The sequence below is a fragment of the Eurosta solidaginis genome, chromosome 3, assembly GCF_040869045.1.
Source record: "Eurosta solidaginis isolate ZX-2024a chromosome 3, ASM4086904v1, whole genome shotgun sequence".
Lineage (NCBI taxonomy): Eukaryota > Metazoa > Arthropoda > Insecta > Diptera > Tephritidae > Eurosta > Eurosta solidaginis.
In genome coordinates, this window is record NC_090321.1 from 181,649,155 (window position 1) to 181,664,183 (window position 15,029).

The 15,029-nt window shown below is 42.0% G+C and overlaps 1 protein-coding gene and 1 long non-coding RNA gene across 3 annotated transcripts in view; both read left to right on the forward strand.

Moving 5' to 3' along the window:
- Positions 1-3,351: 3,351 nt before the first annotated feature.
- The window catches only part of LOC137244724 (solute carrier family 25 member 32), a 54,211-nt gene continuing 42,533 nt past the window's right edge, over positions 3,352-15,029 (forward strand). The window contains exons 1-2 of one of the 2 annotated variants that reach the window (XM_067774156.1): positions 3,352-4,048; positions 4,185-4,661. In XM_067774156.1, coding sequence (XP_067630257.1) covers positions 4,508-4,661 — 154 coding nt within the window. In that variant the 5' untranslated portion in view covers positions 3,352-4,048; positions 4,185-4,507. Of the gene's footprint in view, positions 4,662-15,029 lie in introns of both variants that reach the window. The other variant, XM_067774155.1, reaches the window with a different exon arrangement.
- On the forward strand, positions 9,847-11,809 carry LOC137246826 (uncharacterized). The gene is made up of 2 exons (XR_010951714.1): positions 9,847-11,112; positions 11,173-11,809. It is a non-coding gene; the product is annotated as an uncharacterized lncRNA (long non-coding RNA).

Consider the following 15,029-nt stretch of genomic DNA (forward strand, 5'->3'; position numbering starts at 1 on the left):
CGATTTGTGGCCAGGGGATAAATTCGGCTGTATTCGAACGGAGCCTTCCCGATACCGGACCACCTCGGGAAGTATTGATGGCCTTACCACAGTAAGGGGCGCTGCTGTGGCTGACGGTTCTTTCCCCGTATATAATACTGGACCGCTGAGCCCGCCTTGTCGGGCTGGTGGTCGTACGACCAAGATGAACGACTCATTACCTAATTTTCATAAGGACGATGATAAGAAGAGGACTGAGCCGCAAGCCAAGGACGACAAATACGCATTAAGCGATGCGTCGGATTCGGAGAGCGAGAGTAGTGATGATTCAATGAACTCCGTGTTGGAGAAGCACACAAATGAAAAAGGAGTAGAAGAGTGGAGAAGGGTACGGAGCAAAGAGCCCTCTCGAAGTACCGTGCAGTACTAAGAATTGTACAACGCTTGGGAGCAGTGGTGGACCCAACAGAAGAGGAGATCGAGCGCTTGGCATGGGCTCATGAGGCGGTAGAAGTAGGTCGAAGGCGGTTCTGCAACCGGTATGAGGAGGAAGAAGCGTCGAATGGCAGAATGAAAAGGCGACAAGCCTGCTTTCAAGAGGCAGAAAGGGCCCAGTCCCAGAGCCGCGACGCAGGGCAGTCCCATAGACAAGACAAGTAGGCCCAAAGCTGTAAGACAGATGGGCCCCAATAGCAAGGTAGCAACTACCTCGAAGGCTGCGAGTCAGAGGGAAGTTTCAACTATGGAAGTAGGAGATAAGCCAAAGGGAGATGACGCTAAGACCCCGACTTTCTCGGAGGTGCTAAAGGAAGCTAAGACTCCGGCTTTCTCGGAGGTGCCAAAGAGAAATAAAACTAAGACGCCGGCTTTTCCCGAGCAGATGAGTGATGTGGCAAAGCAGTCACTGACTGTGGCGCTGGTTGATCGTAGCAGGCCTTTCGAACAGATGACTAGTGAAAGGTGGAGATCTGTAGAAAAGGAGCTTATTAGCTTTATGCTTAAGATGATGCGGGAATAACCAAGTAAGCTCCTTCCAACCTTTGATTCGGGGGATGGTATAATGGTATGAAGATGATAGCGTGCGACAACATCGCGAGCTTGCGGTGGCTGGAGGAAGTGGTTCCAAACCTCCAAAGGCAGGGCACGAACGCGCGTTTTGAGATGGTGGATAAAGCGCAAATCCCCAAGGTACCAAAAGTTCAGGTATGGATACCATGCGTGATGAAGTCGGAGGATACACTGCGACTTTTGCAGAATCAGAATCCGAACATACCGACACAGGATTGGAAGGTACTTACTGTATCTCGGCCTACGGAGGAAGGTCAGTTATACATCTTCCAAATAAACAAGCAGGCGGAAGATACATCGTACGCGCAGCTTGGAAAAATGCCCTTAGGTACAGGCAAAATTTATATGCGACTCAGGAAAAGAAGTCGCGGGTGTTAAAGTCCTAACACGCTGGACGTGGGCGAAGTCGAAAAGGAACTCAAAAGCCTAAGGGAAAAAAGACAGGTGGAGGTAGCCCACGTCACCCCGGATGTGTTAGAAGGGGACCAACGGCCAGATGGTGCTGTGAGTCGCACAGAGGAACACCCGGCACAACAGGTACAAGAGGCTGAAGGGGGCTTCGAACACTCTAAACCAAAAGGGCTAGGGGAGGACGACGACGTCACGATGAAGGTGCTGGAGGGGGACAAGCAGCCCATTGGTGCTGCGAGTCCTACAGATAAACCTCCAACACAGTAAAGTGGCGTTGAGCGAACTCCTCCTCCTAACGCGCTGATCCAGGAGCCGTGGCTTCCATCGGGAGGAAAGGTTTCTGGACTTAGCGCGCGCGGATTTGGCGTTTACTATGCGCAAACGGAAGGACGGGTGCGAGCTGTAGTAATGGTAAGGAAACAGCTGCATTCATATATGCTGCCTAATAACACTACTGAGGATCTCGTAGTGGTGGTGAAATCGCCGGGCTCAGATGGTACATGTCCGGCCATGCTACAAGTTTAAAGTAGGGCGGTCGTGGGATGGCTTAAAATAATATTCGATGGGTGCATAAACTGAATCATGTACCGAACTCTTGGAGAACTGCTCGTGTAGCTTTCCTACCAAAGGCGGGGAAGATCGGTCACGTGTATCCCAAAGATTATAGACCCAATAGCTTAACATCATTTCTGCTCAAAACCTTTGAGAGGCTGATAGATGTGTACATAAAGTCCAACGTGGATGAAAAGCTGCTCTCCACAACACAACAGGCGTACACCAAAGGCAAGTCAGTAGACACCGCATTGCATAGGGTGGTAATAAGCATAGAAAAAGCCCTGGAATATAAGGAATATGCTCTAGAAGTCTTCTTAAGCATTGCCGGGGCTTTCTAAATGGGCGATTATTGATGGTCTTAATTACGTTAAAGTACATCCGGCCTTACCCAGATGGATCGACTGCATGTTAAACTGCAGTAAGATTACATCGCAATGGGGATTGTACGCAGCCAGGAAATTAGAGGACAGGGGCACTCCGCAGGGAGGGGTGCTATCACCTCTGCTGTGGACGCTGGTCATTAACCAACTGCTTAGGGGATTCTACGAGGGACCAGAAAAACTTACGGTTTACGCAGATGACGTTGCATATGGTCTTGTTTACAAAGAGGTACAAAGTCCCTAATCGGACCAGTCCTAAGCTAGGAGGGGCGACCCTACGGGAGAAACCTTGCACAAAATATCTAGGAATGATCCTAGACAGTAAGCTGTCATGGAAGCTCAACGTGGAGGAGAGGGTGAGGAAGGCTTCAACGGCACTTTATGCATGTAAAAGAATGCAAAAGAACCGGCATATACGATCAGAAGGAACTCGATGACGATGCCTCAAAACTAACAACCAAAAGCAATAATTATCATTTCACTGACACAAATTTTATAGTTTTTTTTCGGGATTTGGACACAATGTTGTTGTTGTTTTTGTAGCGATAAGGTTGCTCCCCGAAGGCTGTGGGGAGTGTTATCGATGTGATGGTCCTTTAGCCGGATACAGATCTGGTACGCTCCGGTAACACAGCACCATGAAAGTGCCAGCCCAACCATCTCGGCAACGATTTATGTGGCGACATTAAACCTTCAGGCTATGCTATGCCTATAAAAATAATAGGTGCGAGAGAGCACGATACATTGTAGGAAAGCTAAATTTGTCAACATGCTATTTCATTTGGAGAATTTTTCATTCCAAATCGTCACCCCTGTCAAAAATTCGTGTGCCTGTGTGCGTTTTTGGTCTCACGATTTTTGCAGGGTAGCGATTTGTCAATAACGGCGATGCAATCACCAATAGCGAAATATCGTTCCATCTCTACTCCACGGCGACATTTTATCTAATATGTCAGTCACATTTTGACAGTTGCTGAGGAGAGGTTAAACAAATTTGTTGGTGTGGAAATTTTTGGAATATTCGTGATTTAACAAATGAGTGAAATAATTAGCAAAGATATTTAAAGCTAAAGTAAATATAAAAAAAGAACCTGTATCGTAAAACCCAAGTTAATAAGTTACGAGTGTAAAGATATAAATACATACAACGATAGATACAGAGAGGAAAAGTGACTGAAGTTTGGCCAGCTGAGCATACGGAAATTACATAATAAGTATTTAAATTGTACAAAATGCTACTTGTGATGGAATAACGAAGAATACAAAACATTTGGATATAACGAAGTGCAACGTATTTAGCGAATGTATACCATTTTCTCGTCGATGAAATTTCATCATTCAAGTATAGACAAAGCCGAACATCAATTACAGTCGTGTGAAAAATAGACGATTTGGAGGACAATTTTTCTATCCACTTATTTTTATAGTATCAAATAAATTGCAACAATTAATCACATCACAGGAAGATGTTTAGCAGTCATAACACAGCTAAAATAAATATTTCACTGAAAGGCGAAAGAAGCTTTTTAGTTAGTAAAAAAGACAAAACCAGTGTGTGTAATTTAGAGCAAACCGAATCGAGCACTTTAGCCAAGCAGTTACGCACAAAAAATAAGGAATTCCTTTGATCAATTACACATTAGAGTACACACCAGGTACATCCATATATATAAGATATTATTGGAGGACGTTTTAGGCCAGAAGGAATTAGAAAAACTAATGCCAAAGAGCTATATACATTTGTTTAGAAGACTTAATAAATTTTCATCATCTTACATATACATAAATTAGACCGAGTGAATGGAAAGCACATGAATGCAGAACGAGTAAAAAATTGAGCACAGAAGGATTATTCGCTATATCGAAGCAAAATATAAAAAAAAACACCTAACAGCTGCAAATCGTTGGTCGTCTGGAAAAAGTTATAAGGGCACATTGTGTGTATAACACAGGCGTACTTATATATATATATATATATATATATATTGATCGCAAATACTGTATACAAGCGCGTCCATTTTGGCACACGAAGAATCCCCACAATTTCTGACGTTGCAAAAAAAATTATAACCATTGTGCCAACGGAAGCTGAAGGCAAGAGGGATAACACAAATATGGCAGCAATCAATTCTAAACCAAATAAATTCGGAGGGAAATTTAATTTAGTTTCACATATAAAATATGAGCATTTAGTAGCAGGAATTTCTGGTGGAGTAACATCGACGCTAATATTGCATCCATTGGATTTGATAAAAATTCGTTTTGCAGGTGAGCTAATTACTAAATTTATTATTCTTCAAGTAGTAGTTAAGTAAAATAATGATCTTAATAACAATTATATATAGAGAAAAATAAATAATCTCCGAAGAGCCTTTAGGCCGAGCTTCTCGTTTTCCTACAATTTGGCGGGACACGACCCACATGTTTTGCGGCTAGGGGCGACCCCACTTAGATATAGTTTTTCTAGTCGAAACAACTTTTTCCAAGCTTTCAATGTTACTTTTCCCTGGGCTTGAACCCAGTATCTTCGATGTGGATCACGCTACCACGACTTCACGGCGGCCGCCGTACATATATAATATCAGTCAATTATCATTACATTCAAGACCTTGGTTATTCTATAAAACAGCATGACATTGTTATTACACGTCCAAAAATGTCGAGAAGGATATCAAGAGACGCGTTTGGTTCCAGGATCGCGAACCCGAAAACGGAAGTCAAAAATTGCGGATAATAATTTAAAACAGAGTTCGAATGCTAATACGAGACCAAAAATCCTGGGAGAAGTGTCAACGACGCTAATTGACTTGACAACAATAATCCGAAGGGGGAAAAGAAAAATTTAAACTATGTTCGGAGGTATTTACAGTTGAAGTAGGCAATTTGCGTGTGGTTATTGTAATTTTGTTGTACACAGAGGAAATTTTGTGTATAAAAGAATTTTGTACGCATTTAGGGTTGATCCCACGCCTTACTGAACCGGCCAAAAAGCTTTTGAGAAAAGTGTTTTGCGCAGATAAAGTGTTGGTCTCCAAACCGGTGTTGGACCCACCTAGGGTGAGTTTTTATAAGCGCGGCCGATATCGACATCTTAATACGCGCCCAGCAATATAAAAAGGGTGTTAAAAGTATAATTTTGGACCCAGGATCGCGAACCCGGTAACGGAATTTAAATATTTTGCTTCCCTGAAAGCTTTTTCAAAAAAAAAAAAAAAAAAAAACCATAGTTGACCCCTGGCCGGTCCGAAAACGGGTGGGATCCATAGTATTTTTGCCGCAGAACGCCTTTCGGCGTTCGTGGGTGGGCCCTAACACCGGTTTGGGATCTAAATTACACACGCTCGACGATCCCACTCCGGTTTCGGAGCGCTCCGGGCCATTTTTCGGTTTTTTGGAAATATCTTTTCACAAAAATAAAAATTTTAATTTCGGATTCGTGGTCCTGGGATCAAGACGCGTCTTTTGACACCTCTCCCGATATTTTTGGACGAGTTTTAGCAGTTGTGAGCTAAAGTAAAGAATTACCACCAAGTTATAATAAACAATTTCAAGGACAAAAAAATTCAACAGAAGCTACAAATTGAGCGACGGTGTCTTCAAACAAGTGTATATACAGTTGTAGCTAAACTTGCTTTGTAAAAAGACGGACGAACGGAAAAATTTTCCATATTTACACACTTTGTGCTATAGTTTTTGTTGAAATCATTGTCAGGCTTTTATTCAATGTTTGATTCTAATAGCTATGCCATTGTGAATTTAATTGCGGTGGTGTGGGTCAGACATTTATTTATTGCTGATAAGACATACATATGTACATACATCTATTAGGACGGGTGTGCACTGGCTGTTGTATGAGCTCCTAAATAATTCGAGTGCAATTTTCATAGCTTGTCTACAGTGAAACTTCGATATGATACGCATGCAAAGCTTTGTTTATTTGTATGCATTCCATGAAATTTATATTTTTTAGACGTTTTTGTTGTTGTATCGCAAATTAATTTCTCTAAGGTTGTGGAAGCCTAGTTCGGGTGCACGACAGAGTCTAGATAATTTACACGCTTATGAAACGTTGTTGTTGTAGCAATGCTTCGCCCCACCTAATACCCGCGACCGATCACAAATTGTCATCAATATCCTCTAACGGGAGTCCAAGGAAACTTGCCGTTTCAACAGGGGTGGACCATAAGGGGCCACATTGCAAGCGGGGCATACATTTTGTATGTCGGGGTTGATTCTGGATAGGTAAGAGTTTAACCTGTTACAGTATCCAGAACGAAGTTGAGCAAGAGTGACACGCGTTTCCCTGGGGAGTATGCGTTCCTCTTCCGCGAGTTTTGGATACTTTTCTTTAAGTACTGGATTCACCAGGCAATTCCCGGCATAAAGGTCCGACGCCTGTTTATGGAGTTCACCAAGGACCTGCTTGTGTTTTTTCGCTTCATACGGCTGGGTTCTCAGGTGCCGTATTTCCTCAAAATGCTTACGGAGATGACTCCTTAAGCCCCTAGGCGGTGTTGGTTCATCAATCAGATGTCTGTTGGGATGCTCAGGTTTCTGGGTATTCAACAGGAACTGTTTGGTCAGCATCTCATTTCTCTCCCTGATGGGGAGTATTCTCGCCTCATTATGCAGATGGGGTTCTGGGGACATAAGTGGGTAATTTTTAGGCTTGGCGACCATATGGGTGACGCGTAGCACGTAATCGGCTGGCTAATTGCTTTGTATGTAGTCATGAGCGTTTCTTTATCTTTTCCCAGGTACTGCCAGCGAGGGATTTGAGGATTTTGTTACGGCTCTGAATTCTCATAACTATTGCGGCTGCGTGCTCACCAAAATGTAGATCCTGATCAAACGTCACACCCAAGATTTTGGGGTGTAGGACAGTCGGTAGCGTAGGTCCATCGACGTGGATGTTCAAAATGGTCGACATTTGGGACGTCCATGTTGTAAATAAGGTCGCGGAAGATTTAGTCGGTGATAATGCCAGGTTTCGCGAGGCTAAAAAACTGGAGAGAACAGGGAGGTAGCCGTTTATTTTATTGCATAGCGCATCGATCTTTGGGCCTTGGCCTGTGACCATTATTGTGCAGTCATCGGCGTAGGAAACGATTGTGACTCCTTCCGGTGGTGACGGTAGCTTAGATATGTAGAAATTAACCAAAGTGGGGATAGGACACCACCCTGTGGCACCCCTTGTTTAAGTCTTCTTGGTTTTGATGTTTCGTTTCTAAATTGCACCGATGCCTGCCGACCACCCAGATAATTTGCGGTCCACCTTTTAAAGGCATGGGGGAAGGGCAGACCCTTCCAGGTCTTGCAGTAACGAGCCATGGTTGACCGTATCAAAAGCTTTTGATAGGTCTAGCGCTACGAGTACTGTTCTATGGTGGGGGTATTGATTTAAACCGCAATTTATCTGGGTGCTAATGGCATTTAGCGCGGTGGTAGTGCTATGGAGTTTTCTGAAGCCATGCTGATGAGAGGCTAGCTGCAAATTTGCTTGGAAATAAGGGAGCAAAATGGCTTCAAGCGTCTTTGCCACTGGCGATAGGAGAGATATCGGACGATACGACTCACCTATGTTAGCTGGTTTCCCAGGCTTTATTAGTGGGACCACCTTGGCCATTTTCCATTTCTCGGGTATGACAAAGGTGGAAAGAGACAGGTTGAAGACATGCGCTAAATATTTGAAACCCTCTTTTCCTAGGCTTTTAAGCATCGGCATGGCTATGCCGTCTGGGCCCACTGCTTTGGATGGTTTAGCGCGACCAATGTCGTCCTCAACCTCTTTAGCGGTGATGGTGATTGGCGACGCGCTGAATTTATGTTTATGTGCGTGTCTATTGGCTCTCCGTCTATCTTTGTCGACCGTAGGATGCATTATATATTGTCGGCAGAAAGCGCTCGCGCATTTTTTCGCATCCGACAGCACTTTGTCGCCAAAGGCGATGGAAACTTTGTCTTTCTGCTTAGTCGGATTCGATAGGGACTTTACGGTGGACCAAAGATTACCCACACCGGTAGAGAGGTTACAACCTCTTAGGTGCTCCTCCCATTTCGCCCGCTTGTGTTCGTCCACAAGCAATCTGATGCGTTGGTTTATATCCCTTATTTGGGGGTCGCCTGGATCAAGCTGTCTTATAAGGTCACGTTCTCTCGCTAAGTTTGCGGCCTCCGCCGGGAAGTGGGGCCGGATTTCTGGAATTCTCCCGGCGGGAATGAAACGTGCCGAGACGGATTCAATGACCTTACGGAAGGCACGCTCCCCTTGGCGGGCATCAGTCGGGATAGGGAGGGCAGCAAAGCGGTTGTCTGTAAACGATTTATATTCTTCCCACTTTCCTATTTTGAAGTTTATGACAGTCCGTTTTTCGGTGACGATGAAGTCGGCGGTACGCTCGCGCGAAATAAGTATGGGCAGGTGGTCGGATGCCAATGTTACCATCGGCTGCCAGTTGACGCAGTTTACGAGTTCTGCGCTCACGATTGAGATATCTGGCGAACTGTGACAGCTTCCTACCATACGTGTGGGGGCGTCTCCGTTTATTGTGCAGAACGTCGTTTCTTCTATTTGAATCGCCAAAATCACACTCCTACTGTCCGCCCGCAAGTTTGAATGCCATAGATCATGATGGGCATTGAAATCGCCTAAGATAATGCGATTGTTGCCAGTGAGTAAGGCTCTGATATTAGGGCGGCATCCACTGGGGCAACAGGTGGCAGGAGGGATGTAGATGTTGATGATTTCTAGGTTTGCATCGCCTGACCGGACAGATAGGCCTTGACGTTCTAAGACATTGTCCCTGCGGTCGATGCCAGGATCAAATATATAATATTGCACAGAGTGGTGTATGATAAACGCGAGGCCGCCTCCATTTCCGCTCTTGCGGTCTTTCCTGTGGACATTATACCCAGAGCAGGTCTGCAATGCAGATCTTGCTGTGAGTTTAGTCTCTTGAATCGCAGCAATGCGGATGTTGTACCGCTTCATGAAATCGACTATCTCCGTAATCTTCCCAGTTAGTCCATTACAGTTTAACTGCAGAATTCTGAAGTGCATAAGGGGAGACGCCGCCACTCTGGGGGTAAGTGACGGGTGACTACCCCTGGGTTGTGGAAGGACAGGACGCAATTGCTGTTGTGACCCTGGGACTGGGCGTCCTTGGGCAAGCATTGGGGTACCCGGGTGATTTGGGTTTGCGACCTGGCAACATGGCGCGATGAAACCCGTCGGGGGGTTGCCGTCGCGGAGACCAGAACATCTAGGAAAGTGGCACCAACCAAGGCAGGAGCTGCATTGGGCGGATGTCGCAAACCTATATATTCAGTGCTGGCAAACGGTGCAAACGGAGGTAGGGACTAAGAGTCTGTTTCCATGACCTGCACGATTGCTGCCGGAAAAGAGGGGGTGGGGGGGGGGGGGGGGGGGAGAAGACGGGGGCACGGGCTGATGTTCAGCATTGCTACCGACTCTACTACGAAGGTAGTAGTTATTAGTGGTAGCAGCTGTTTGAGTTGTTGGCGCCGTGGGGCGGGAGCAGCAGCGGGTACTTGTTGTGGCTTGCTCAGCAGCGGGGTTGCTGGAAGGTAGTGTGTGCGCTTAGGCGTAGACTACGGGACGCCCTTGGGCGTGAACAGCAAGGAGCCACAAAAGATTTATAAAAGTTACGTGGACGTCGGGTTTTGGGATCAAGCCCAGAACAACCTGTCCGATGCAACCATCCCTTGCACGAGACACACTGAACAGAGTATGACCGTCCTAAAAAGATTATTTTTCAGCAGATGCAGCAAAACCATTTCTCAGGAGCGGGGTCAGGAGACGGACCCGGATTGGATTCGATGCCTTCCCGGAGTAAAAGAATATGGAGCAGTCCTGCTGCAAGGAGCTGCTGGGAGGATGACAATTTGTGGGAGGGACGCAACAAATTAAATGGGGTCACACTGAAATGAGAGTCCTTGGTCGGGAAATATCCCGAGTCGCTCCGGTACATAGAACCGACTGCCTTGGGAAGCGCTTATGAAACGTGATTCCTGGTTATACGAAAATGGAAATTTCTGCAATCCAACATAAATGAAATAGAGCACCGCGTATAAACAATTTATTTCATTCAAATTGTATACAACCCCCATTTGACGGAGGCATTGTCACCAATATCTTATCGTCTACTTAAATTTATAGACAAGTTGGTAAATATTTCCGACGAGTGAAATAATACTATTTCGCAATGTTTATAAAATGTTTGTGTGTATTTGTAAGGGGGGTTTTTTTTATAAATAAGTAGACAGCAGTATTGAGTAATTGCAGCAACAACCGTTTCAGGTTTTTTTCTGCTCTGTCTTTTTAAACATTGCTAACTGGTTTGTTGTGGCTTTTTTTAAATTTATGTTTTGCTAATAAACAACTAATTCAAAATTATGGCGAACAATCGAAAGCTAAGTGTATTTAAAATTTAGTTTGTATTTCTTTCGATACTTTGGTTTTCGAATGGTTTTTTTTTGTCGGCTGGAGTCAGTATAGCTTTTTGATAATCTATTTCCTTATACCTTTTTATGAACATGAAATTATATATATTATATTATTATATATTACATATATGGAATATGTTTATGTTTAATTTATTTAGTCTATGATCAGAAATAATCTTACAGACTAGAAACAAAAGAAATTAAAAACTCCTAACAACTTATAACTACACAAAAATGGCAAAACATGAATAGCGTAAGCAAATAAAAAAATACAAATAGATATTGCAAGTTAAAATTAGAGATAAACTTCCAGAGTTGACTTGAAAATATTTCTCGCCAAAGAGAAATCAATAAAAACCCTCGAGAGTCTGTTAAATTCAGTGAGCGCGCGAAATATTGGGTCAAAACTACAATAATTATCCCCGCAAGCACGCAAGTAAAATGGTAAAAATGTACGAAGACTTCTATTAGCTACATTAAATGACACCTTCGCTAAGAGAGCCGAGCAATGCAGAGAGCCAGCGATGAGATCATAGACGAACATTAGCAGATGTACTACCCTTCTGGATTCGAGAGGTTGGAGATTTGTGAGTAAGCAGCGCGAGTAATAGGATGTAATTTGGTCATCAAAGCTGAGTGAATTTAAACAAAAACGAATAAATATTCTTTGAAAGAAATTAGCAAGAATTAACAAGTTTCTATAATAACCTAGACAATTAAAATACTGATTTCTTCTAAGCAAATGTACTCTATCATTCGTTTATTTTATTTATTTTCTATTTATTAAATATGTTATTTATTGTAACCATTTCTTAGCCATAGTCATTAGCTTTAAGTTTCAAGTTTAAATTGTTCCTATTTTATGCCTTTTACCGACTAGCACTGTAAAATAATTTTTGCCAAATTGTTGTGCTGGGATGAATTGCCTAATAAATACAAATACAAATACCCTTTCAGTTCTGGCAGCATAGCTGTTATAGATACAATTCCATTCAACTGAGGCATTTTCAAGTTTTGCACGAACAAGAGAGGTATAAAGAGCCTTCCTGGTATAGGGATCCCTAAAGTCTTTTGCATATCTACAAAGAAAGGCAAGGTTTCTGTAAGCCTTGGGGAGCATATAAGATATGTGATTGACGAGGCCCGAGAATGCTACCCTGAGGAACTCTGGACGTTGCATAAAAAGGGTGGGACTTACAGCCCTCGATTTCGACACACAGAGACCGATTCGACAGATACGATTTTAACCAAGATAGGAAGACAGAATGAAATCCTGTACAGAGTATAAAAGCAGCGCAAGCTGAGTAGTCAGGAATCAGTTTGATTGAAAGACGTAATTCGTTGTGAAGTATAAGTGTTATTGTGAAGTACTCTCAAAGTAGTCTAATAAAGACCATTTTGCATTACTGAATATTGGAGTTATTTATTCGACAATTTAGCGATTCGAACGTTTGAAGGAGGTTTCAAATAAGCGGAATTTCACTAAATTCGTTACAATAACAATAAAGTTTATAAGTATTTTACTGCTATTTAAAAACTTCTGTTGAAATGTCTGAACAACAACAACGGCGCTCTTTATAAAACAAGCTTGAATGTACGCACATTTGCAAATGAATAAAAACAAAAGCAATAAACAATTTAAATAAACAACCTTGACGCATAAGCAACTCTTTGGAATAAGTTGCATTTGTTTTTTTATTACTAATTTTTTGTGTTTTTGCATTAATCGACAGCTTTTGTAGGGAATAATAGTTGAAAAGTAACTAATTTGATTGGAATTCGAATTCGCGTGATTTCATACTCTGATTACGTAGAGTTAGGCCCGGGTTTTCAGTACAGTTTGTCAGTAAAGTACGCTTAAACTCATTCTGCAGTTTTTCAGTGTACTTTAATTGAAGTTTAATCTGCTCTTAAATGGCCGGTCTGGCAGGGGTTAAACTCTAATTAACCTATTAGTTATTTGCATTCGTTCGCAATGGCGTCGAATATACCCAACAAGCATTTGGGCTTGAGAACCATTTAAACTCATGTTGATAATTAGGTATACTTCTAAAATCTCAAGAGTTGTTTCGAAACAGTGGCTCAACTTGAGAATCATGAAGGTTTAATATGTCCATATAAATCGTTCCCGAGATGGTCGGGCTAGCACCTTAATGGTGCTGTGTTACCGGAGCGTACCGGGTCTGTATCCGGCAAAGGACCATCACATCGATAACACTTCCCAAAGCCTTCGGTGAGCAACATTATCGATACAACAACAACAACAACGTTACATACTTAAGGTGAAAAAAAGTTAGCAATGAGTACTCCTTTAATTGAACTCAAATGTAAAATAATAAAAATGAAGCATGTTTAATTTATTTTTAGTGCTACCAACCAGTTGTTTACTTCTCACAACAAACAGCTGCTGGCTTTGGGAGTACCACCATGGAGAAGCCAACTCGATATCCAATGTAGGAAATCAACTGGAGAAATGTGTTGAATAATCATTTGAGAATTATACATTTCTCAAAATCTCCCAAATAATGTAGGGCGCATTAACCTCCAAAGAGAGGTAAGGCCGAGCTTCTCTTCCAATTTGCACCGTGCTCATTTTAATTTTGTCTACTCATTAGCGGGACGGTTTTATGCCGATTCCGAACGGCATCTGCAAGGCAGATGAGTTTTAAATAAGAGCTTTTTATGGCAGAAATACACTCGGAGTTTTCTTCTAATTGAAAAAACTTGTTTTGCGGAATTATTTGCAGAATTCGTCAAGTCGACCTACTCATCCAAACGTTTTCAACCCGGTCAATACTCGTACAACTTGGAAAGTTGCAATTGCATTCCTAATCCAGTAATTGATAAGAATACTGTTCTTCAGAGCCTTATAGGTTTGAAACCTGTTTTTTTTTTGGTCCAGATGGTGTTCCTGGTTGTGTGCTGAAATACTACGCAGTTAATTTATCTGCACCGAAACATAAATTATTCCAATTACACCGGATCACAAATTCCAACTTTTTTTCTGCACCAGCGACGCCATTATGAAATTCCTATGTAAAATAACCCCCTGATTCCGAAAATGAAAGTTATTATAATTCTATGGTAACGTTTTTGAGATATTTACGAATTATCGTTTTTCAAAAAAAAGGGTCCACTTGAATCATATATAGCTCAAGAACGAAATGAGTAATTCCAAAACGGTTTGAAGCTTTTAAAAGATAAAAAAATTTCCAATAAACTGTGCATACAACACTAGGCCTAGCAGATTCAAAGATAACGAACATTCATCACGGACTTTTAAAATTTTTTTGTAAAAATATAAAAAAAGGTGTATTTTGCGAGGAAGGATCTTCAAAAATTTTTTTTTGCAGATTTTTTTTTTCTAAGCTCTGTTTTATTACAAAAAAAATAAGCTTTCATTCAACAAAATCGATGGACTAATACACAAGTTATAAGCATTCAAGTAAATATATACATTTAATAATTAAGTACCTTACTGGTACATATGTGTTAGTATTCGTATATTAGTTAGTTAGCGAAATCTGCAAAGAGTTTCGGACAGAGCAACACACTCTGCATGTCCATTGTCAATACTAAAGTTTCAGCTGACATCTTTTCTAAAGCCAAATTTTTTGCTTCCCTAGCTTAATTTTTTTTGGCAATATGTAATTCATAATTGGAAACGGCAACGTTGCCCTCTTTATATCCAACACAAGTGTCGCACTGCTCCTTCCTGGGCTTGAATATAAATATTTTATTGGAGTTTAGAATTTCACAAAACTTGTTTCGCATAACAGGAACCTCTTTATTGCTGCTATACCATTCAGTGTATATTTTATGCATATGCGTTGTAGATTTAAATATATCCTCCACATAAATGCGATTAGACGTTGCTCTGCAAATAGTGGCTAGGTACCTTTGGTAGTCCCTTTAAAACAGAATCAGACCTTGTTGGTCTTGGCTTCTTTGGCATGGATACGGATACAGACGATGAAGGTCTTCACTTCTTTGGCAAGGATACTGTATTATTTGTTCCCACCAGATGAGTAAATACATTTTTGTCTAAACCAAATATAGCTAGAAAAAACTTTACATACACGAAGCTTGTTTCCATTAGATGCTGTCAAAAAGCAATCAAATCCAAATATTTTTCTTTGTCTTTTATGGGCAGGGTTTCGCTTGATTATT